This window comes from Barbus barbus (assembly GCF_936440315.1).
Source record: "Barbus barbus genome assembly, chromosome: 44".
Lineage (NCBI taxonomy): Eukaryota > Metazoa > Chordata > Actinopteri > Cypriniformes > Cyprinidae > Barbus > Barbus barbus.
Genome location: NC_136722.1, coordinates 19,694,155 through 19,717,335, shown reverse-complemented (window position 1 = coordinate 19,717,335; position 23,181 = coordinate 19,694,155). Strand labels below are relative to the sequence as shown.

Sequence of the window (23,181 nt, the reverse complement as noted above, 5' to 3'; positions counted from 1 at the left end):
ATATTTCTCATGTGAGGCACCCAAATGATCAGTTATTTCATTATCAGGAAAAAATTCAAGTGATATCTCGGGCGCCTCCCTGTCATGCATGTGCATTAATAATTTTCTGCACAAACACTTGAATATGAATAGTAGGCTTATAGAGCACATTTATTTCAGGTTATGTATGGTATCCGCATTAAAATAAATCTTCACAAATCTATATTCGAGATAGACACAGTTATTACATATAAATTGAAGGCTATTTGATGTTTTAAAATGATCTAACGGCCGATGCTGCTCCAATTCGTTGATCATTATTGTTCTTGATCAAGATTTAACAGATGTATGACTCTCATAAACCTGTTTTAATAAATCGCTTTTGCATTACATAATAAATATACAAAGCAGGTTAATTTAAATATTATTACAAATAGCCTAATTATAAAATGCTATAGACTGCGAATAAGATTGCAGTTTCACATTTTGCATACACTGTAAAAAAAGAAAAAGAAAAATTTTAAGGCAACCAGCTTCAGCAGATTTTTGGTTCTCAACTTTTTTTTTTTTTTTTTACAGTGTACCACATCTCTTGCGCGTCTTACTCAGCATCATGTGCGCTGTGCAAATCTTGCACTCTGAAATTTTAACGAATAGGATACACTCCTGCATTTAAACGTGGCTGCATTTATTTATTTTTTGAGTTTTACTCAAATTATATGAAAGCGAGTAAAGAAGGCTCCCTTTAAAATCACTGAAGTTGTCAGTTAATTAAGCTCTTTTTTACATTGTGTGCACTGTGAACTTGAGTTTAGAGGATGTTATTAATCCGTCCCTTCTTTTCAGTTTCAATGATTTAGCTAAATCGTGGCCAGGTTTTGTTTTAGTTAGGCCTAAATAATGGGAGCGAAATTGTAGCATTTGGACCAATCAGACACAAAACTATTTGTTATATTTAACAAATAATCTCTTATGCTCCCTCACCTAACCAAAGGGCCAACTATGAGGGTCTATGGACCCTTCCCCCGAAATGCATCTCACACCTAAGAAAGGCAGAACAGGCCTCTGGTTCCATGGCAATCTGATAACACTTGTTTTATAGCTCAAAGGAATGCGGGCAGAGAAAATCACTTCATTTCCCCTTAGGAAAAATACATTATGCCATAAAAATGGACTCTTCTCTAATTAATTAATAGAAAAACCTTTCTTTGAATGAATACACATATCTTCAGGTCATTGTGTATATTATTACTGTTCTTGTATATGTTTTTGTGTATTGTATACTGTTTTATGCATGCTTATGATAGATCGCTAGTTAATATCACTGTAACTGTACCATGTTTAGTCTCTATCAATTCGTCTTCAGATGATCTAATTGAGAGTGGACATTACATGTTAATACCTATGCAACATATTAGTGTCCTAATAATCTTTAGTAGTTTGTGCATTAACCTAGGCAAATTACTTAAGCAAATTACCATGTTCAGAGTCAAAGAGTCGTAAAACCTTCCCTCCAAAAGTTCAGGACTCCATTGGCTCTTTGACATCCCAGAGGTGTGACCTCTATAGCAGATAAAGCTCTCATCACAGTGACGCCCCTGCAGTCTGCGGTTCTGTTAGATTCTAAGAGGATGAGGAGGATGTGAGCTAGAACTCTTCTGGACCCTTAAGTTTTTGTGCCAGGCCTTGCGGCCTTGACTTTCCATTCAACCAAGGATCCTCGGATCTCAACAGATCTCTTTCTTAGCTATTTTTCCCTTTCTACTTGGGAAGAAACACCCAATTACCACCAAGCCAGAATAACATATTTTGGAGTTCATCACCCTTCAAACCCAGAAGAACTTGAAGAACTCCAACACCACAAACATCACCGCGCCGTAAGAAATTTAAATACAATGAATTGCCTATCATATTCAAAATGTTTTACTGGATTTCAAACATTTTAGTCAGGAATTATAGATTGGGAAAAACCCAACTATGATTTTGTAGTCATATAGTCATCCTGAACATCATGTATGATTTTATAGTATAGAAGATATGATTCTGCAGTCATAGACTCATGCATGCTTTGTACTATAAAATTATGTACTTTGCACTATAAAAAAAGGATATTTTATATCTCAGAACTAATTGTTATCGTTTAGCACGCTATTCAAATATATTTGTGAACAGATTATTAATAATAAACATGGTCTAAACATTCTTAGATGCGTAGCATTCATTGTGTTGTAGTTTGGGAACAACCCAACTAATGTGTTCAAGTTTATGTCACAACAGTTAACTAATGCAAAAAAGAAACATTACTTACTCATCAGATTGATCTCCTCTACTGGAGGAAATATTGTTCTTATTTTGAGGGAAATCCAGCCTTTACTCAGGGCGTCTTCTTCCAGAAACTAACAGTAGCAACGATCTCGCTTTGTTTATGTTGGGAGTCTCCATGTGCACGCGGCTCACGTGGTTATTTACATATGAAAGGCGTGAGCGTCGAGGGTGCGGGATCGCATTAGAGATAATGAGTTAGACGGGAAAGACTGAATATCATGTTGGTTTCATACGGATTACTTCATCACAGAATATTTGTTTTTTTCGATATGACTTACTTCGTTTAAAAGTAGACACTTCATGCTTTCTATAGATATAACTGTGTTCAGAATTCGCAGGGAAAAATGCACAAACATTTAGAAAGTGTTTTATGAGTTGTATATCTGAAGAAAAGTGGATATAAGTCCAGTAAGTGAATTTATTCAGTGTAATTTACGTTACACTGAATAAATATTTGTACTTAACTTTAGACTTAATTTATCAAAATGTTTATTTAAAAGGTGTAAATGTTTTATTTAAAACATATATATTTATACACAAATGTACAACATATATAAAAATATCGAATAAGCATTGTATGATATGCCTGAGGGAAATTTAAGTGAAGGGAATGCGGTCTCTTTCCACCTTGTTTAATCCATAAAACACTTATCAAAAGCTGTGTTACTATAATGAATTTTAGCTCATTTTGGCATAATGTATTAATTTTTTTTGTGTTTCCACGACGTGAAAAGATATGAAGAGATTGCGCTGTCTTTCTCTCTTTTATAAGCCATTATGCTTAATACGACTAACTTTAACCGAAATCTATGAAACGTGTAACTTAATGCAAACCACAGTAATGCGCTCATTTGAAGTTAACATGGTCATATTGAATGGGTTTTTGCGTGTGTAAACTTTTGCAATTGTCCCATGAAGTAAAAAGACGACATTAAACGTGACTAACAACAAGCCACGGTGAAATGTCGCTCTTTTCAAACAGGGCAGAATAACGTCACAAGGCGTTTCTGGTCTCGTGTATGGCGTTTCGGAAGAGAAGTGCATCGTTCTAAACAAAAATGAACAACCGAATCGTTTCACAAGGCCGTTCAAAGCGTCTTAGTCAGTTCCCTAGGCTAGGTAATGAATCACTAGATCTCGAGTCTGTGCACCGGGAAAGACCGTGGCTCAGTAAACACTGGGACAATTGATCAATCAATTTATAAAATGTCACCATTCATCAAAAACGGGGAGGACCGTTATATTTTGATATCATTTTTATGCTATTAGAGGTAGCCCTATAATGTGAAATGTACATGTTCTATTACAAATCCAGTCAGCATCAATGCTCCCTGTTGTGCAATGGATTGTGGAATGAATTTGTCCCCAAAAAAATAAAAAAATGGTTGCAACTTCTGTTTCATCACAAATTTAATTAGGGAAGGGGAAGTGGTGTGTGTGGCCAAGTATGGTGGCCCATACTCCGAATTTGTGCTCTGCGTTTAACCCATCCAAGTGTACATACAGTAAAAAGTGAAGTGACATACGGCCAAGTATGGTGACCCATACTCGGAATTCATGCTCTGCATTTAACCCATCCAACGTGCACACACACAGCAGTGAACACACACCGTGAACACACACCCGGAGCAGTGGGCAGCCATTTATGCTGCGGCACCCGGGGAGCAGTTGGGGGTTCGGTGCCTTGCTCAAGGGCACCTCAGTCGTGGTATTGAGGGTGGAGAGAGCGCTGGACATTCACTCCCCCCACCTATAATCCCTGCCAGCCCGAGACTCGAACCTGCAACCTTTGGATTACGAGTCCAACTCTCTAACCATTAGACCACGACTGCCCTAACTGATAATGATTAACTGATATTGATACATTGTAAATTATTTAAAAAGCATAATTTCATTTTTTGGACTTAACATGTAATTTTCTTTCTCCATGGTGTGGCCAAAGGTTTCAATGGTGCTTTGTCATCATTGCAAGATTTCAGATGCAACCCAGTCAGTTCTTCCAAGGCACCAAACACTGGCTCGTGACCAGACCCTTCCATACTGTGTGTACTTTCAAGACTAGGAGTTTATTGTTTTCATTCCAGGTAATATGTGTAAATGTTTTTACTACAGTTATAATGTGCTTTACAGTTCTCAGTGGCATCTAAGTTAATATTAGTCTGTTTCATTCTTATTCCGAGGTGAATGTAGCCACCCAGTCCGTGTCCAGATCAGATGGTGGATCAGCACCTAGAGACAACCCCTACAGCCCTGAATGTCAGCGAAGACCATGTCACCATGTAAGCTAAATGAGCTCCAGAGACAGATCCCCTCCAAAGACCTCGTTATCGGGACAAGACCACGAGAACCAGACAAGTCCTCTGCTCAATCTGAACTGTGTTGCAGCCTAGAATTAAACCACACCATGCTGGTTTCGTCTGGCCAGAGGAGAACTGCCCCCCGACTGAGACTGGTTTCTCCCAAAGTTTTCTACTCAGTTTCTGACACCGATGGAGTTTCGAGTCTTTGCTGCTGTCGCCTTGGGCTTGCTTATTTGGGGACGCTTGGCTGATTGCACAGACATTATTGGAAGAGAGCTGAACTGGATGATGTCATCACTGAATCACCAATGAAGTTACTTTAACTGGAAAAATGACATGTTAATGTCCTCTTACATTATTGACAAACTCTTTTCCTGTTTGACTCTGTAAAGCTGCTTTGACACAATCGGTATTGTATAAAGAGCAATATAAATAAAGGTGACTTGATTTGATTTTATACACTGTAATACTTACATTTATGTACTTTAAAACCTGGTTCATTTTCTTTTTTTGACTTCTGCCTAATTTTAAAATGTAATTGTGAACAGTAATAATATGTGTAAATGTTTGTTTGCTAATATTTTGTTTAGCTTGTTTAGTTTTTTCTTAGTTCATTAAACAAAGTTTAAACTGAATTTTGCAGTTGTTTTACAGATGGAACTGGAGCGGTCACTCAAAAATGAAAATTTGCTGTTAATTTACTAACCTAAGGCCATATGTAGGTGATTTTTTCTTCATTCCTGTATGCTTAGTTTGTATGAAAAATGTTATAAATGGAGATTGTTATTAAATGAAGGCTATTATGTGTTGTAAAAGTGTGTGTTTTTAGTGATTGATAAACACCAGTTAATCATTTTTAATAATTAACTATATGATATGATTAGTGCAAATAGCATCTCTCGCTAAGAAAATATGATATTTGCACTCAGTATAAATAGAATCTAATTGCTATTTACACAGTGTAAATAGCATCTATTGCTATTAGTGCAAATAGCCGCTGCCTAAAACAAAACTCATTTAATGAAATTGTTAGGCTTGCAGACAAATAGTTTTTTTTTTGCACCAACTATCATTTTGAAAAATTCATGCTTTTTATGATTCATGAATGAGGCCAGATAAAATTAAGTGCCTTAACATTTAAGGTGGACTTTGTACAGAGCAAGATATTGAATAATGATGGCCCAAACTTTCCTCTCCAGAAAGAATGACATAAACTTAACCCTGATTTTGACACATTAACATAATAATTATTGTGTTACAGTGCTAATCTGAAGGGAGGCTAATAGCTTCATTCCAGTCAATGGCTTTGAATGGGATAGGGATTTTGTTGGAACCTCTAAATGGGATCAGTCTTTTTAGGGTAACACTGTGGCTTTGTGCTGTAAAAATCCTCCCATCACCTCAGTATCAGCCCTGCTTATGGTGCTAAGCTGTGTATACATGTACGTGCATGCATGCGTTTGTGTGCATGTGAATTTGTTCATGTCTGTGGCAAGGGATGTCTGTCTACATGTGTTGATTTTTCATTCTAAGTTGGTATACAATGAATTCACTGAGGTTTTCTTCACTGAAACATAATTAATCCATTTGTGTTGTGATTGTACACATGTTCCTTTGCTGAGCGCTCTGTAACGAGGAAGAACAGAATAAGGGCTGTGCCATCTGTGAGTGATCAGGTCAGAGAGAGATAAAGAGAGAGACACAGACAGAGACGGTACGAGTGAGTGGAATGCAAATCAGCTCTGCTTGCGAGCAAGGAATCTTTGTGTCAGTGTGGGAGAAATGTGCATCTAAACAGTGATTCAGACTCACACACACACCGATGCTCAAGAAATATTCACACTAATTCCCAAGGCACTTTCACAAAATACACATGAATCACTGGTCACATCAGCTGCATTTAATGTGCACATGAAATGACTGATTTCAAAGGCGATATGTGCAACATTTGTGTTTGTAAACACACTGGCACTCTGATCTGCAAATTGCTGGGGAACGTTAAAAAATATAGGACCTTTTTTATTAATCTTTATATTTGATGTTGTCAACACTTCTCTTTTAAAACCCTTTTTAAATGAAACATTATCAGAAGGTTTTTATTTTTAAAGCAACTTCAAAAAATGTCAACCTTTTGATTTTGAGATATATTTTAATCGCATGGGAAATGAGTAGCTGCACTATGACTGCACTGTATCTATTACACCTCGTTTCTATATAGAATGTGTGTTTATCAACATATCAATAATGTATTATTAAAATTTTTAATGTAGATTTTCCACTAAGCATCTATGCGAACTTGAGTATGAGGAGGAAAAAAGAAAACTCCTGCTAGGATTTGGCCCCTTCCAAATAAATGTCTCCCCTCTGTCTAAATAGAGGATATTGTTTAAGAAGGGTCAAAGAGTTTACAATATAGGCAGACTGGTTTGCTAACACCCTCTAGGCCAGTGGTCGGCAACAGGTGGCCCGCGGGCCAAAACTGACCCTTCAGCAATTATATCTGGCCTGCGCCCGCAGCCAGATTATTTTGATAGCGGCTGGTTCTGAAATAAATCTGTCATGACAGCAACAGTTACTCACAATAAGAGTATGTGAATGGAGCGCGGAGCGGTGTGATTTTGACTGGACAGAGGAGCAGATTCTTTAAAAATTTGAGCATCGTGGTTTTCACTCGCTCCAAGAGCGCTCCACCACCATCACAAGTACAATTCATACCAACGACCCATAATATAACTGCATATTTAGCAAGAATTCACATGCTAATATTTAGCTAGCTTGATATAGGATCACTCAAATCAGAAAGAATGTGACTATATGATGACGGCAATGGACATGAGCGGTAAGTTATAGTTCTCAAGGAATTAGTTTGTTCCTTCTAGTCTAGATACTGAATATTTTCAGCTGAAAGCATGATTTAAACAAGTACTACAAGACTTGTTCACACGCAATCGCTCTCTCAATATTCAAACAAATGTAATCTTACAGTGCTATTTCATCTGTATCCGATTTAAAGTGAGCAGAAATCTGTAAGAAATGCATCGATCCGTAGGTAAAATAACTGACAAAAACAGTTATTTTTATCATAAACAAAATTTGCACCGCAAAAATCAGCTATTATAATGCTGACAACCATGTTATTAGTAATGTGGACGTGGTAGGAAAAAGGTTTGCACACTAGTGTTCCAATAAGTCACTTTGAAACTCTCCTGTTATTTTACTTATTTTATTTTTTAATATATGTGATGAACAGAACTGTGATATTTCAAACATACTGAAATTCTTTAGACGTGGAGCGGTGTTTCTGATATCAGTGAGTGCGGAGTGGGAAATGGTGAACCCGGAGCGGAGTGATTATTAAATGCTCGGAGCGTGGAGGGGAAATTGTTGACGCTCCACTCCGCTCATATTCTCTGCCGGACACCGCCACACAAATGTAGCTTTTTGTTTATGACTGTCCTCCTACAGAATTTAGCACAGAGTAACAGCTCACTACCAGTTACAAAAGACACAGTAACAGTCTGTCACAGGCAATTCTAGTTGCATTTTTCATCAATTCATTTCTTAAATTATCCTTTGACTATGTTCTGGCCCGGCATCTAGTGGCGAAAATGTTTTTTGGCCCAATGCCAAATTTACTTGCCGGCCCCTGCTCTAGGCTATATGGTCTGTCTCTCCTCTGACTGAATGTGCTGGATCAGGCAGTCGCTGGTAATCAGTAAGGGTGTCTAGAGGCATCCAGACGTTCAGCATGTTATCATTAACACAGTTCTCAGTCAGTCAGCAGAGTCCCAAAAGACACAACATTCTCTTCACAGAGAAGCGAATGCATTTCCCAGTCACTGGATGGTTGCTACATTATTGATAAGTCAGAGTGGTTCAGCCGTTCTTCTTACTTAATGTCAAACAGGTGAAATAATTATCAGCATGTTTACTAGACTGCTGGTTGCTCAGGTCTGATGAATCTGGAAAGCAACCAGGAAATGTTGGGTAGATTGTTTTTGTTTTTTAATTTAATGAGGACAACACTCAGTCTCATGAGCTTGGTTTCTTTTTGATGGACTTTCAAATACATATTTTAAATAAGTGGTGGATGCGTGTGTTTATTCATGCATCAACCAAAACTTCACCTTCTGTGAAACAAGTGAAGGAGAAACCACCCGAGTCACAACACTGACAGACTTTACAATTAAACACATACAAAAGTGCTCAAAGCAACATGTCGTTTTCATATAATTTAATTACATCAGTTCCACAACCTAGTAAGCTATTTACCTAGACAGCAGGCACCAGAATTCACTGAAATGCTCAATGAAAAATAAAGATAAATATTTATAATAAATATCATCAATATCATCAACATGTCTTTCAGTGCTTACAAGTATATATCAAATTATTTCAATATATATAGTCATTTTAGTAACACTTTATAATAACTGCACACTATGAATCATTAGTTAAGCATTAGTAAATAGTCAATTCATCATTTATAAAGCACTGTTCCAACATTAATAGGCATTAGTAAGCAGTTTATAAATACAGCTATAAATGTTTTGTTCTTGAGCATATCTATAATGTTTAATAATTGTATTTTCATACTTTATTAATGATCAATTTATCATTTCTAAATTATTACGTTATTTACAAACCAGTTATTTAGGAGTTGTCAGTGGTTCATAAGATCATTTAAAAAGTGTAAGTAAATGATTAATAAAATATTTAAATGTACATTTATAAATCTTATTATTTAGACACATGATAATAGTTGCTCAGTGTGTTAATAAATGCTTTATTAACACATATTCCTGCTGTAGTTCATGATAAATTCAGGTAGTTATAAAACATTTAATAGTTGCCAGCCATCTATTTTTGTGAGGTCATCTAAAGTGAGGACTATTTATACCTTGTAAAGTATTTACAAAGGAGATTTAAAGGCTCATTTATCTTCCAAACAGAAAAGTTAAACAAACACAACACAGAGGGATACAGAACACAGAAATATTTTTTTCAAAATGCAAAAAATGAAACTGTACAACTGTACATTTGATAAATAATGAAAAATAAACCTCTGCAATTTCATAGAAAAAAAATTAAAATTCAAGTGTAGTTTCATTTTTTTGCATCTTGAAATAAATATTTCTGAGTTCTGTATCCCTCTGTGTTGTTTTTGTTGATTTTTTTCTGTTATAAAGATAACTGAGCCTTTAAATCTCCTTTGTAATATATATGCCTATAAATCATTTATAGCTGTATTTATAAACTGCTTACTAATTACTATTAATGTTGGGACAATGCTTTATCAAGAACTGACTATTTATTAATGCTTACCTAATGATTCATAGTGTGCAGTTATTATAAAATGTTACTTTTTTTTTTCTTTGAAATAATTTTTATTTTTTTTTTTTTTTAGTTGTTGCGTAGATGGACTGTTCCATATATAAAACAATACCTGCAGTGTCAGTAGTACTGACTCCATGTACTGTGTGACTGACAGATGGCTCCTTCTGACACCCACGAGTATTTGCCTGTGCTTGTTTCACAGAGTTGAGGTTACAGTACATACGGTGGTCAAATGTTGAAAAAAAATTATATATATATATAAACATAACTTTTGATCTATTTAGTTTGTTACTATTAATGCTATTATGATAATATAAATAAAACATATAGGTTAAATATTAGGTTGCTATTAATAAAAATTAATATTAAGATAAATTTCTCTGTTATGGGTCAACTACTATTTTTTTTTTTTTTATCATGACAAACCTAATAAACATTCAACAAATGAATGCCAAAATAACCAGATGACAGATGCCCGCTCTCTAAAGCTCTTAATTATCACCACGAAATGGTGGTATTTGATGGACGTTTCCTCCAGGGTGTTGACTGAGTTTAGTTTGCCATCATAAATTGCTCCTTTATAATTCATAAAATCAATTGGCCTGACAAACAAAGCGCACGCCAGAATTTTTTTTTTTTTTTTACAGGAGCTAATTAAACATGTGAACTGCAGAATGATTTGCATGGAACAGAGATAGATTAGCCCTCCCCCTTTCAATTCTGACCAAGCATGCCAGTCACGCATCAGCCCAGCATGACACACACACACATGCACACACACACACAAACACACACATCTGGGACCTGGCAGCTGGGCTACCCAGATATGGAGCTTTCTGCTTCTATTTTGCCGCACAACCCTTCTCCTCTGCTTTCCCTCCTTCGACTCTTCATTTTTTCTCCCTGTACAGACTGCAGGTGCTCTGCTTGGGGAACTCTCAAAGCAGTGGGTATCTTATTATGGCAAGGCGATGGTGGAGAGAGACAGAACAGTGAGCCCCATGTGCTCAGACAGAAAATGCTGGGCAATATGTGAAGCTCTTTGTATGAAAGCTGGTGAAAACCACCATCAGGCAGATCTGTTATCCGTAAATAAGTTAAAGAGAGTGCACAGGTCGGGCCGAGACAGGGAGAAGAGATGCGAAAGCAAAACAAATAGATTAACTGAGAGATTTTCTGGACTGCAGGAGTGTCAGTGTTTCTGTTTTGTGACTTGTTAAGATGCTTTAAACGAGCTTCTGCAGGTCTAATGGACAAGCCAGGTGTCACCTTCCATTACCTTGAGTGATGCTTCCTGTCTGCTGTTCATTCATTCTGAGAACTACAACAGCCTGCTTAAGAACAACAGAGAAGATGAGTCACAAAAAGATACTATTAGGTTTTAGCAAGAACAAAAAAAGCAAACAAACTATTTACTTTATTTTATTATTGTTCTTGCTTTTATTGTTTCAATGCTTTTCTTTTTATAAATGTTTATAAACAGGAAAACTCTTTAGAAAACATGTATGAGGAGTGCTGAAAAGTGGTAGTGGTCTTCAAAATCAAGGTCAGCATTTAGGCAGATGTGGACAGGGATAAGCAGATGCAAAGAACTGAACGACTAAATGCGCTCATCAATCATGGGGAGAGCAGAGTAACTCTGAGGAATTGCAGGAATTAATCCTTCACCTGCATTTTGTCTAATTCCCAAATCTTTGAAAGGAGAAGTCCGCTAATGCACTCTTATAAGTGAGAGGGAGCAGAAGAAAGCAGTGAGAGAGATGACTGTGAATTCTGGAAGACTGCAAAAATAAGCTGCAGGGCCAAGTGTGTATTTTTACACATTAAATTGTTTTCTTAACTCAGTTGACGCCTGGAAACGGCGTTTGTGAATAACATGATGACTGGATGATGAATGAGGTGCCAGAATCAATTGGGTGTGTAATTACACTTCATCATTTGGATCTCTTGTGCTCCGATTCTGTTTCTCACAGTAGAAACACACACACACACAGTCTCCGATTAACTGCCTGGGCAGCAGCTTCCTGATGTGTCAATGGTGTTAAGAGGTCAAATGGAATATATCTAAATCGGTGTCCATATCAACCAATATAAAAAGTTACACTGGAATTCTTCCATTTCTGTAACAATAGCACAAAATCAAACGCTTTTAATAAAATCAGAGAAATGCAAATCGGATTGCAATCATCTGAGGCCGGGAGGTTATAACATGATTAGATTAAGTTTTGTGGTGAAAGAGCATGTGGAACAGAAGACTGCTGAAACATCAGATGACCGGACCAATGAAATGTGCTGATGTGGAAGAGCTGAAGTGCCGAGCGCAGCACATGAGATGGCAAGAGGAAGATACAGAGCGGAATGACTTATTCAGGAAGGGGTGGGGGAGGGGTGAATCTCGAAATTAGCACAAATAGATTATCTGTCCTCCGGTTCCTGGCTTCAGCATGGCCCAAGCAGCCCGGAAAAAAAGAAAAACACATTGACTTCTCAGCGAACGACTGCCTGTCCGAGCAGCCAAGGAGGACCGCAATTAAATGATCAATCACCGTATCATCGATCCCCGAGGGAGACAACTGTATCCGGGCCTAACTAAAAATGCAAAGGTTTTGCACAGATAACAGAAAAGCATGTGAAATGGAGTAACAGCTCTATTTTCTTGTGTAAACAGATTTACATTTACACTTGATCATAATCAAGAAACCTTTTTTTGTGTTTTTTTTTACTTGCATTTAGTTTTTAATACATTTTATAATCTGTTGATTGAAATATTTAACCTTTAATTTTATATATATATATATATATATAGACCTGCTCAATGTACTCACGAGTGAACGAACCATCCAACTGCAAACTACTGAAACACAGTTAATGCTGATCTGTAAGATTTGCAAATTCAATTTCTGTCCTGACTGTTTATAATGTAGCACACAACGATGCATCAATCTAAAAAGACAGAATGACAGTTGTGATTCACAAATTAAAAGATTGTCTTTTAGACATGGCTGTTGAGTGAGACATTTACACCCCTCTTTATCTTCCCTGCAAGCTAACCAGGAACAGTAGGAGTTTTCGGTTCTCCTGCAGAGACTATGGTTGAGAGAGAGGGCTGATGTATAATGCATACATTATACATCAGAATGAGTGAGGGCCAGCAGTGTGTCAGAGGAGACAGAGTCAGACTCAAGCTGTTCCTCTAGGAGCCTGCTTCATCCCTCCTTTAATTACACTCTATTGATCAAACACAGATGGAGGGGGGAATGAGGGATGAAGTAAAAGAAAGACATGGAAGGACAGGGAGAAAGAAGTGTTGGGTGTAGTTTTTAGACTGAGAGGGAGAGTAAGAGACTATTACAATTGCTGCAGTGTCTAGTATATAGGTCTTTATATATATATATATATATATACACACATATATATATATAGTGCACAATACGCAACAATATGAACATTTTGTGACCTACTACATTTGCTAAAATGCTTACTACATGGAATAATGTATCTCAACATGCAATGGTTGACTTCAGCTTCCATTCCCAGTGTGGTGGATGAACCAGAAATAAATTTAACTGAGCGACAAAAATGTAACTGAAAATGCAAAAAAATAGAATTCATATAATTATACTAAAATACTGTTATTGCTTTATGTTTATAAATAGATATATAGAATATAATAGATAGAAGAAAAAATATAGTCTATAATCTTAACAGGTTTTACAGTGAATTTACAAAATCACTTCAGATAAAGGAAACCTAATTTTTCTTTTTTTTAACTGTTTCTCACACAAACAAGACACCACTCCTATGTATTTATAACAATAGATATTAATCTACTCTTCCAAAACATACATATTTGACCCTCATAACAAAATATGATATTAAATCATTATCAATAAATATGGCATCTTAACACAACAAACATTAGTGTGTGACACTGGACTAAAGTGTACCCTTTCCTCTCTTTTCTTTAATTTTGCTGACCTACTTAGCTCTCCGTTCTAGGGCTGCATATCGGCTCCTTTGTTTCATACCGATATAGACTGAATCTCTTCTGAGATCAGGAATTCCTGTGCTTGGGGTCATCTGCCTCCGACCAGACTCTAGTGGCTCACCCACCGTGAGGCAGAAACACATTTCAGGGGATAAAGGAGCGTATGCTTCCTGTTAGTATGTGGAGGGAGATGAATCATGATTCTCCATGACAGGGAGGCTCAGAGAAAAACCCACAACAACGAGCATGCTGCTGAACTCTGGATTACCTTTTTAGAAACAAGACGACAAGTCACTGCTCTCATAAATATCCGTCAGAGATGACACTCACCGATCATCCCTGTGCACCATTAATGAGAACACAGCCTTCAGGGAGGTTTAAAATTTACAGCCTTCTGTGACCAACTGTCATCTTCACCCAAAACAGGTTTAGAAACATTCACACATTCAACACACAGCATTGTACACTCTGATGTGAAGTTTGCTGTAGATTAGACTTTCTATGCCTACTTTCCGCAGTCTAATTCCTCTATAATAAAACAATGCTATTGCTAACTTTTTACTAAATATTATGCAGAATATGCTGTATTATGTGTACTATATAAAAAAAAAATAATAATACATTATTTAAATTATTATTATTATTATATTTCTGGTGTATTCAAATGACAGAATTAAACCTACATTAAATACTTAAAATAAGCTTTCTTTTAATGAATTAGTATTCTTATTATTGACCTCTGACACTAATGTGATGAACAGGCAGGGAGAGATGCTGAACTTAATCTTGTCTCTTTGTTAAGACTAAAAGAAATTAACATGTAAATGTGAGATGAGATGGAGGCAGGTATGGCCCCTGATAAGTGTATAATTATAGAATGAACTCCTTTTTATAGCCTGGGTGTCAGAACAGTGAATTTCACAGTCTTGAGATTGATCACAGTGTGTCGTATTAGAAAGTATATTTCAGAACACTGCAACAAATCCTGACTATGCAGGAGTTTACTAAAACATGAAGAACAATCTAAAAAAGCTTTCTAATTTCAAAAAGGTTCTCATTCTGGAAAAACACACACACACCTGTCTCTGTGGGTCTGTCCCTGTCTGTCGTGCTACTGAGAGGTTTGCAATTGCAGCTCCATGTAGCTTCGCTTTTCTGTTGAATCTTACCTTTCACTCTCTGTTGTTTAAAGTGATAATATATAACTTAATTCCCACCATATTTCTGGTATTATCTATCAAACTAATTTGATTGTTCGCTTTTTAAAACCGCGAGTGCAGCGCGTTAGTATTTGTTAGCAGGTTAGCTTGTCACTCGCGGTTCCATTCACGTTTCTATTCGCACCTATTATTGTTTTCTTTTTTCTCGCTCCGTTTTTCACGAGTTCATCAAACAACAAGCGAATCATTAATCAGTCACAGTCAGTAATGGCTTCTTCTCCTGCTATTGTTGTTTGCACTGTTTGCCACATGTACAGTTTATCTCTCTCTGTCGGCGACGAGGGATTTACATGTGATAAATGCACGGAAATAGTAAAGTAAAAAAGTAAAGTCGTGACGTATTGTCAAGTATGGTGACCCATACTCGAAATTGGTGCTCTGCGTTTAACCCATCCAAGTGCACACACACAGCAGTGAGTAGTGAACAAATGCACACACACACACCGTGAACACACACCCGGAGCAGTGGGCAGCCATGCTGCAGCGCCCGGGGAGCAGTTGGGGGTTCGGTGCCTTGCTCAAGGGCACCTCAGTCGTGGTATTGAGGGTGGAGAGAGCGCTGGACATTCACTCCCCCCACCTACAATTCCTGCCGGCCGGGGACTCGAACTCGCAACCTTTCGATTACGAGTCCGACTCTCTAACCATTAGGCCACGACTTCCGCTTTGGATGCGACTAGCTCAGGGAGTCCTGTACATTGTTCGGTTACGGTATTAGAGCCCATGCAGCAGGGCAACTGGGTGACTGTGAGGCGGCCTAGTCGCGGGTCAAAACACCACTCTTCCGTTCCGATCAAAACATCAAACAGGTTCTCCCCACCAGTGTTGGGTAAGTTACTTTCAAAAAGTAATTAATTACAGTTACTAATTACTTCATCAATATTGTATTTAAATTACTTTACTAATTACTCTATCTGAAAAGTAACTTAGTTACTCAATAAGTAACTTAATTATTCAAATCGCTAATTAGGCTACATCTTAAAATCCCTATAAACCTTAATAGAAATTAAACTCTATATTCTTTCAATTCGAGTCAAACATAGAATAGTTTAGCCTTTTAGCTTTAAAACAACTGTAATACTTAAACATTTTTATGAAAAAAATGTAACCACCTTTGGTTAACAAATAGAAATACTCTGCAAAATATCTGAATAACAAAAAGGCTTAAAAGTTAAACAATACATTTCAGTTTGGCAAGATGTTCAGGAAAAACCCAACTAGTAAAATCTGTACAGGTTTATGTCAAAATAACACGTTAACTAATGTAGCAAAGAATAAATTACAGAAATGATCTTCTCTGCTGAATAATGTCAGATCGCGCTGTTCTTATGAGGTAAATTTCTCATAGCAGGTCTTCTTTCAAAAATGATGAATATTAGATGATTTTTTTTTTTCTTAATATTTTACTTTTTTTTTTGTATCTAGGTGAGGGCATATGCGCGCAGGTGACTGCATATAATGAGCTCAGACACGGGAAAGACTGTACCTTGCTTTAGTTTCATACGGATTGCATAATCAGAAACATTAGTTTTTAATTTGAATTCGTTCAAGTGTCAAGTAGACACTTCAAGATTTTTAGATTCTATTGATTTTAGCCTTATATGTATCTGAGTCAGAGCCGGCGCCAGGGCACCTCCATCAGAGGGGCATTTGAATTTCTGGGGGGGGGCACAAATCACGTTTTGTGTGTGTGTGTGGTGGGTGGTGGTGGTGGTTGGGGGGGTTCGGGGTGGGATGGGAAGCGTGCAATCTGTGATTGCGTGCAGTTTGTGACGCTCGCTAAAGCGTGCAATCGCTTTCTTATGTGCGCTGTTTTACCGGTTTCACTTTCGCTTTCGAAACGATCACGTTCAGCAAGAAGGGGAGAGGATGGAAAGTGGGGGGCACCGTAACTCTGCCCGCGAATGCCCCCTCTTGGTGCCGGCCCTGATTTGAGTATTTAAGGTTTCTCTGTGAATCAGGAAAATCTGAAAGTGAACGCACCCGCACGCGGAGGGTTAAAGCCGCTGCATTCAATATCTTTAGACGGTAAATTTAGATTTCAAATTCAATATTGCTTTTAGAACTGTTGAAATTATTTACTGTATGTAACGCAAGTACTTTATAAGTAACTGTAATTAAATTACCTAAAAATGAACAGTAATCCCTTACTTTACTTTTTCAGTGGATAAGTCATTTAATTACAGAAACGCGTTACTTAGTAACGCGTTACACCCAACACTGCTCCCCACTCAGTGACACACCCACTGAGAAACCTGATGAAAGTGCTCTAGTTATTGGCGATTCTATTGTACGGAACGTGAAAATAGAGACACCAGCCACCATAGTCAATGTTTACCGGGAGCCAGAGCACCTGACATCTTGGCAAATTTAAAAGTGCTGGCTAATGCTAAACGTAAATTCAGTAAGATTGTTATTCACGTCGGCGCTAATGATGTTCGACTTCACCAGTCGGAGATCACTAAATATAATGTTAAAGAGGTGTGTGGACTTGCAAGTACGATGTCAGACACTGTAATATGCTCTGGTCTGCTCCCTGCTTACCGGGGTGATGAGATTCATAGCAGACTGTTGTCGCTCAATGGCTGGATGTCTAAGTGGTGCCCGCAGAATAACATAGGTTTCATAGACAATTGGAAGAATTTTTGGGGCAGACCTGACCTGTTGAAAAGAAATGGTCTTCATCCCTCTTGGGGTGGTGCCGCACTTCTCTCTAGAAATATGGCACATAGTCTTAGAGTTCGTACTTGACTAACTGGGGCCCAGGTCAGGAAACAGACAGACTGGCTAAACCGACCGTCTGCTAGCCGCCTCACGTCACAGAAGTCAGTTAATTCTCAGCACATAAAGACTCTTTCACTTAGATATCACACTATAGAGTGTCTGCTCCCCGAACTAGAAAATACAGAAAACATCCAAACCAAAGTAAGAGTAACAATTTAATTGATGTTCAACAAATAAAAAACAGATATAATACAGATAAACAAATGACAAAGCTTGGCTTATTGAATATTAGATCCCTTTCTACAAAAGCACTTTTTGTAAATGATATGATCACTGACCATAAACTAGATGTGCTTTGTTTGGCAGAAACCTGGCTAAAACCAGATGACTACATTACTTTAAACAAGTCTACCCCCCAAGATTACAGTTACAAACATGAACCGCATCCAAAAGGCAAAGGGGGAGGTGTTGCCACAATTTATAGCAATATTTTCAGTATTTCTCAGAGGTCGGATTTCAAGTATAATTTGTTCGAAGTAATGGTGCATCATATAACGTTATCCAAAGAAACAAGTGTTAATGATAAATCCCCTGCGATGTTTGTACTGGCTACTCTATACAGGCCACCAGGGCACCATACAGACTTTATTAAATAATTTGCTAATTTTCTATCTGAGGTAGTGCTGGCTGCAGATAAAGTCCTAATTGCTGGTGATTTTAATACCTATGTTGATAATAAAAGAGATTCGTTGGGATCAGCATTTATATACATTCTAAACTCCATTGGTGTTACATTTACATTTACATTTATGCATTTAGCAGACGCTTTTATCCAAAGCGACTTACATTGCATTCAAGTTACAGTTTTTATATTTTATCAGCGCTAATGGTGTTAAACAACACATTTCAGGACCTACTCATTGTCGAAATCATACTCTAGATTTAATACTGTCATATGGAACGGATGTCAGTGGCGTTGAAATATTGCAGCAGAGCAATGATATCTCAGATCATTATCTAGTTTCGTGTATATTCCATATAGCTAAAGCTGTAAAGCCAACTCCTTGTTACAAATATGGTAGAACCATTACTTCTACCACAAAAGACTACTTTATAAATAATATTCCTGACTTATCTCAATTCCTCAGCATATCCAATAGCTCAGAACAACTTGATGATGTAACAGAAACTATTGACTCTCACTTTTCTAGCACTTTAGATACGGTTGCTCCTTTACACTTAAGGAAGATTAAGGAGAAGAGTCCAACACCGTGGTATAATGAGCACACTCGCGCTCTAAAGAGAGCAGCCCGGAAAATGGAGCGCAGCTGGAGAAAAAATTAGAGGTATTTCATATTGCTTGGCGGGAAAGTACCCTATCCTACAGAAAAGCATTAAAAACTGCTAGATCTGCTTACTTTACATCTCTTTTAGAAGAAAACAAACACAACCCCAAGTATTTATTTAATACAGTGGCTAAATTAACAAAAAATATAACATCAGCAGGTGCAGACATTACCCAGCAGTAGTAATGACTTTATTAACTACTTTACTTCCAAGATCAAAACTATTAGAGATAAAATTGTAACCATGCAGCTGTCAGCCACAGTATCGCATCAGATAGTGCACTATAGATCCCCTGAAGAACAATTCCACTCATTCTCTTCTATTGGAAATGACGAATTGTATAAACTTGTTAAATCATCTAAACCAACAACCTGTATTTTAGACCCTGTTCCATCTAAGCTCCTAAAAGAGGTGCTTCCAGAAGTAATAGATCCTCTTCTGAATATTATTAACTCATCATTGTCATTAGGATATGTCCCAAAAACCTTCAGACTGGCTGTTATTAAGCTTCTCGTTAAATAAACACAACTTGACCCCAAATAGAGATGTGCGATATGAAGATTTTTGATCGTGGACAATAAAAATGTCTCCACGATCTGCTTTGGAAGAAATATCGTAGTATCGTGCTACAGTGCACATTATGTCAAATACAGTTCTGGCGCCTCTGTCTCTATGTACTGTACAACACAACATACAGCAGTAGAGTTATTCTGACAGGACACTGCAATTATTCGTGATCACAAAAGTACATTATTTGCACACAAGCCTTGCTGGTTAAATGTTTAATTCGCGCGCAGGTCTGACGTGCGCTTTTTTTTTTTGAGCGCATACACCTGAAGCACGCACACTAAAACGCCTGTCTAACAGCGCCTGATTACTCAACTAAATTATCTTTTGCGCTAATACTGTCAAAACAAACAAGGCTTACATACAGACTCAGTTGGTTATCTCTAAAATGTAAGTAAATAGTTAAGAGAGAAACGGATGCGTGCCTGTATATTAGATGTGTGCAGGTCTTAAAGGTACAGGACACTAAACATGCTGTCGACTGTCATTAAAGGGATAGTTCCCCCTAAAATTAAATTTCTGTCATTATTTTCTCACTCACATGTTGTCCCAAACCTCAATTAATTTCTTGTGCTGAACCCAAAATAAGATATTTTGAAGAATGAGGGTAACCAAACAGTTGCTGGTCCACATTGAATTTGATAGTAGGAATAAAAAAATCCTATGGAAGTCACTGTGGACCAGCAACTGTTTGGTTTTCTACCTTCTTCAAAATAGCATTTATGTTCAGTAGAAGAAAGAAACTCTTTCAGGTTTAAAACAACTTTTGAGTAAATGATGGTATAAAAATAAATGTCGTATTCTGTGATGGAAGGAGCGAGGAATCAAGTTCAACAGTCTTTAATTTAATCCAAACAAGGGGAATTCACACAGAGACACACGAACATGACGAAGTAGACCCGACAAACACTCACAGAAGGACTGGGGCTTTTAAACATAGGATAATTGGGGAAGACGACGAGACACACCTGGAATCAAATTAACACAATCAACATGAGAGAAACATTAATTAATGCATTCATGATCTCGAGGCTAGATTATTGTAATGCTTTATTGGGTGGTTGCTCTGCACATTTAATAAACAAACTCCAGCTGGTTCAAAATGCAGCAGCTAGAGTTCTTACTAGAACCAGGAAGTATGACCACATTAGCCCGGTTCTGTCAACACTGCACTGGCTCCTTATTAAACTTTGTATGCATTTTAAGATCTTGCTAATTACCTATAAAGCCCTGAATAGTTTGGCACCTCAGTATTTGAGTGAGCTCTTATCGCATCATAGTCCTTCACATCCGCTGCAATCTCAAAACACTGGCCATTTGATAATACCTAGAATATCAAAATCAACTGCGGGCGGTAGATCGTTTTCCTATTTAGCGCCCAAACTCTGGAACAATCTACCTAACACTGTTCGGGAAGCAGACACACTCTGTCAGTTTAAATCTAGATTAAAGACCCATCTTTTTAACCTGGTTTACACATAAGACACTATCGCATTTCTATAATTCAAATCCGTTAAAGGTTTGTTAGGCTGCATTAATTAGGTCAACCGGAACCGGGAACACTTCCCAAAACACCTGATGTACTTGTTACATTGTTAGAAGAATGGCATCTACACTAATATTAGTCGTTTCTTTCTTATTCCAAGGTCACCGTAGCCACCCAGATCCAGACTGTATCCAGATCAGATGGTGGATCAGCACCTAAAGATGACCTCTACAGCCAGGACACCTAGATGAGCCCCAGAGACTGATCCCCAGTGAAGACCCTGTCTCCAAGATAGCCATCGGAACAAGATGACAGGAACCAGATGAGTCCTTTGCACAATCTGATTCTGCTTTAGCCTAGATTTAAACTGCTGATTTTGTCTGGCCAGAGGAGAATGACACTATTTCGACAAACTATTTCCCTGTCTAAACACTGTAAAGCTGATATAAATCCACCCAGCTTTATATCAAGCCGATGTAAAGTTGCTTTGACACAATTTGCATTGTTAAAAGCGCTATACAAATAATATTGACTTGACTTGACTTGACACACACCCATACACACACACACAATGAAATTAAAGAGTTAACGAGAACAGTAGTTTTTGTTTTATTCCCAAAGTACATATTTGCACTTCCACTAAATATTTCCCCCAGATCTTTTTATGTATTGTTAAAAATAATTGTAAGACCAATACACTGTAGTTCTGTCTAGCTCTTTAAATAAATCAAGCCTATGCATAAAACATTCCCCTAAAAATATAAAGTGAAGTACACCTACCCTGCCTCCCAATACACAGAACTACAGAATGAGAAATGGTTTGTTAAGAAAACGAAAAAAAAGGTAACAAACCCCAACCAAAATTTGACTGCAACTGAGTTAAATGTCTTACCTGCCATGTACTTTAATGTCAGAGATGGCGTAGAAGTATCTGGAAAGGTTGTTCTCATCCACCATGGTGGCACCCGTGGCAGGCCTGAGCAGACGTATACGCAGGTCAGTAATGGTGAAAAAGTCTCTTAGGTTTTTGGTGGTGTCCAGTTGTCCATACAGCGAGGCCATATTGTGCAGCTTGGGGCCAGCGAACAGTGCGAAGCGGTCTTTGATTTCGAAGCGTACAGTCTTGTCGTTCTTCCACACGTAACCTCTGGAATATTCCTCAGTGCAGATAATGTCCAGCAACGTGTGCTGGGTAATGTCCCTCACCGTTTTGGGCTCCATAGTGAAAGCATCAAGGCAGTCGGTAGCGTAGAACTGGTAAGGCTGCCAGCTACGTCCATAGTCCAGAGACTTCTCCAGAACCATCTGCTCCGGCCGACCCGACTCAAAAGTGATGACAATGTCATCGGTCAGCTCAATGGTCTTGTTCCATGACAGGGTTATGTTGACTGCCAGAGGTTTAGGGTACTTCTTCCAGGAGGTGGACTGCCAGAAAGTGGTGGGGTTGCGGCCCTCAAAGTCGAACATGAGCTCAGGGGGGTGGGCCAGCTCTTCTGTGGCTGAGTCGCACTCGTTGTTGCACATATAGGGGTTTTCCTACAAGATAAAGCAAATAAAGAAAACAACAGTTAAATGAGTATCCAAACAAAAGTGCTTTTAAAAAAGTGCTTTTTATTGTGTGCACATATGGGGATAGGCTGGTGCCGGCTAATGAAACGAAGTCAATTTATATTTCACAGGCACTGGCCTTGGTGGTACATGAGTGATATTATGTATACGAAGCAGTGGTTGAAACTACTCTCCAGCTGTTGGCTAAATCCAGATAAGGACTGGCCATTAAACGCCCAAAGACTCATAGATCTGTTATAGAGCCATTTAAAGTCAAGATCCCTCATGCAGTCAACCAGTAAAACCAGTCTTGTTTTGCATATAATTTATGAGAAGATTATTCCCTGTTTTAAGTTCCAT

The 23,181-nt window shown here is 37.8% G+C and overlaps 1 protein-coding gene across 1 annotated transcript in view; it reads right to left on the bottom strand.

Annotated features, from left to right (window-relative positions):
* The window catches only part of LOC306863194 (netrin-G1-like), a 68,522-nt gene extending 45,719 nt beyond the window's left edge, over positions 1-22,803 (bottom strand). The window contains exon 1 of the mRNA XM_079406416.1: positions 22,166-22,803. Coding sequence (XP_079262542.1) covers positions 22,166-22,797 — 632 coding nt within the window. The 5' untranslated portion in view covers positions 22,798-22,803. The remainder of the gene's footprint in view (positions 1-22,165) is intronic.
* Positions 22,804-23,181: the final 378 nt, after the last annotated feature.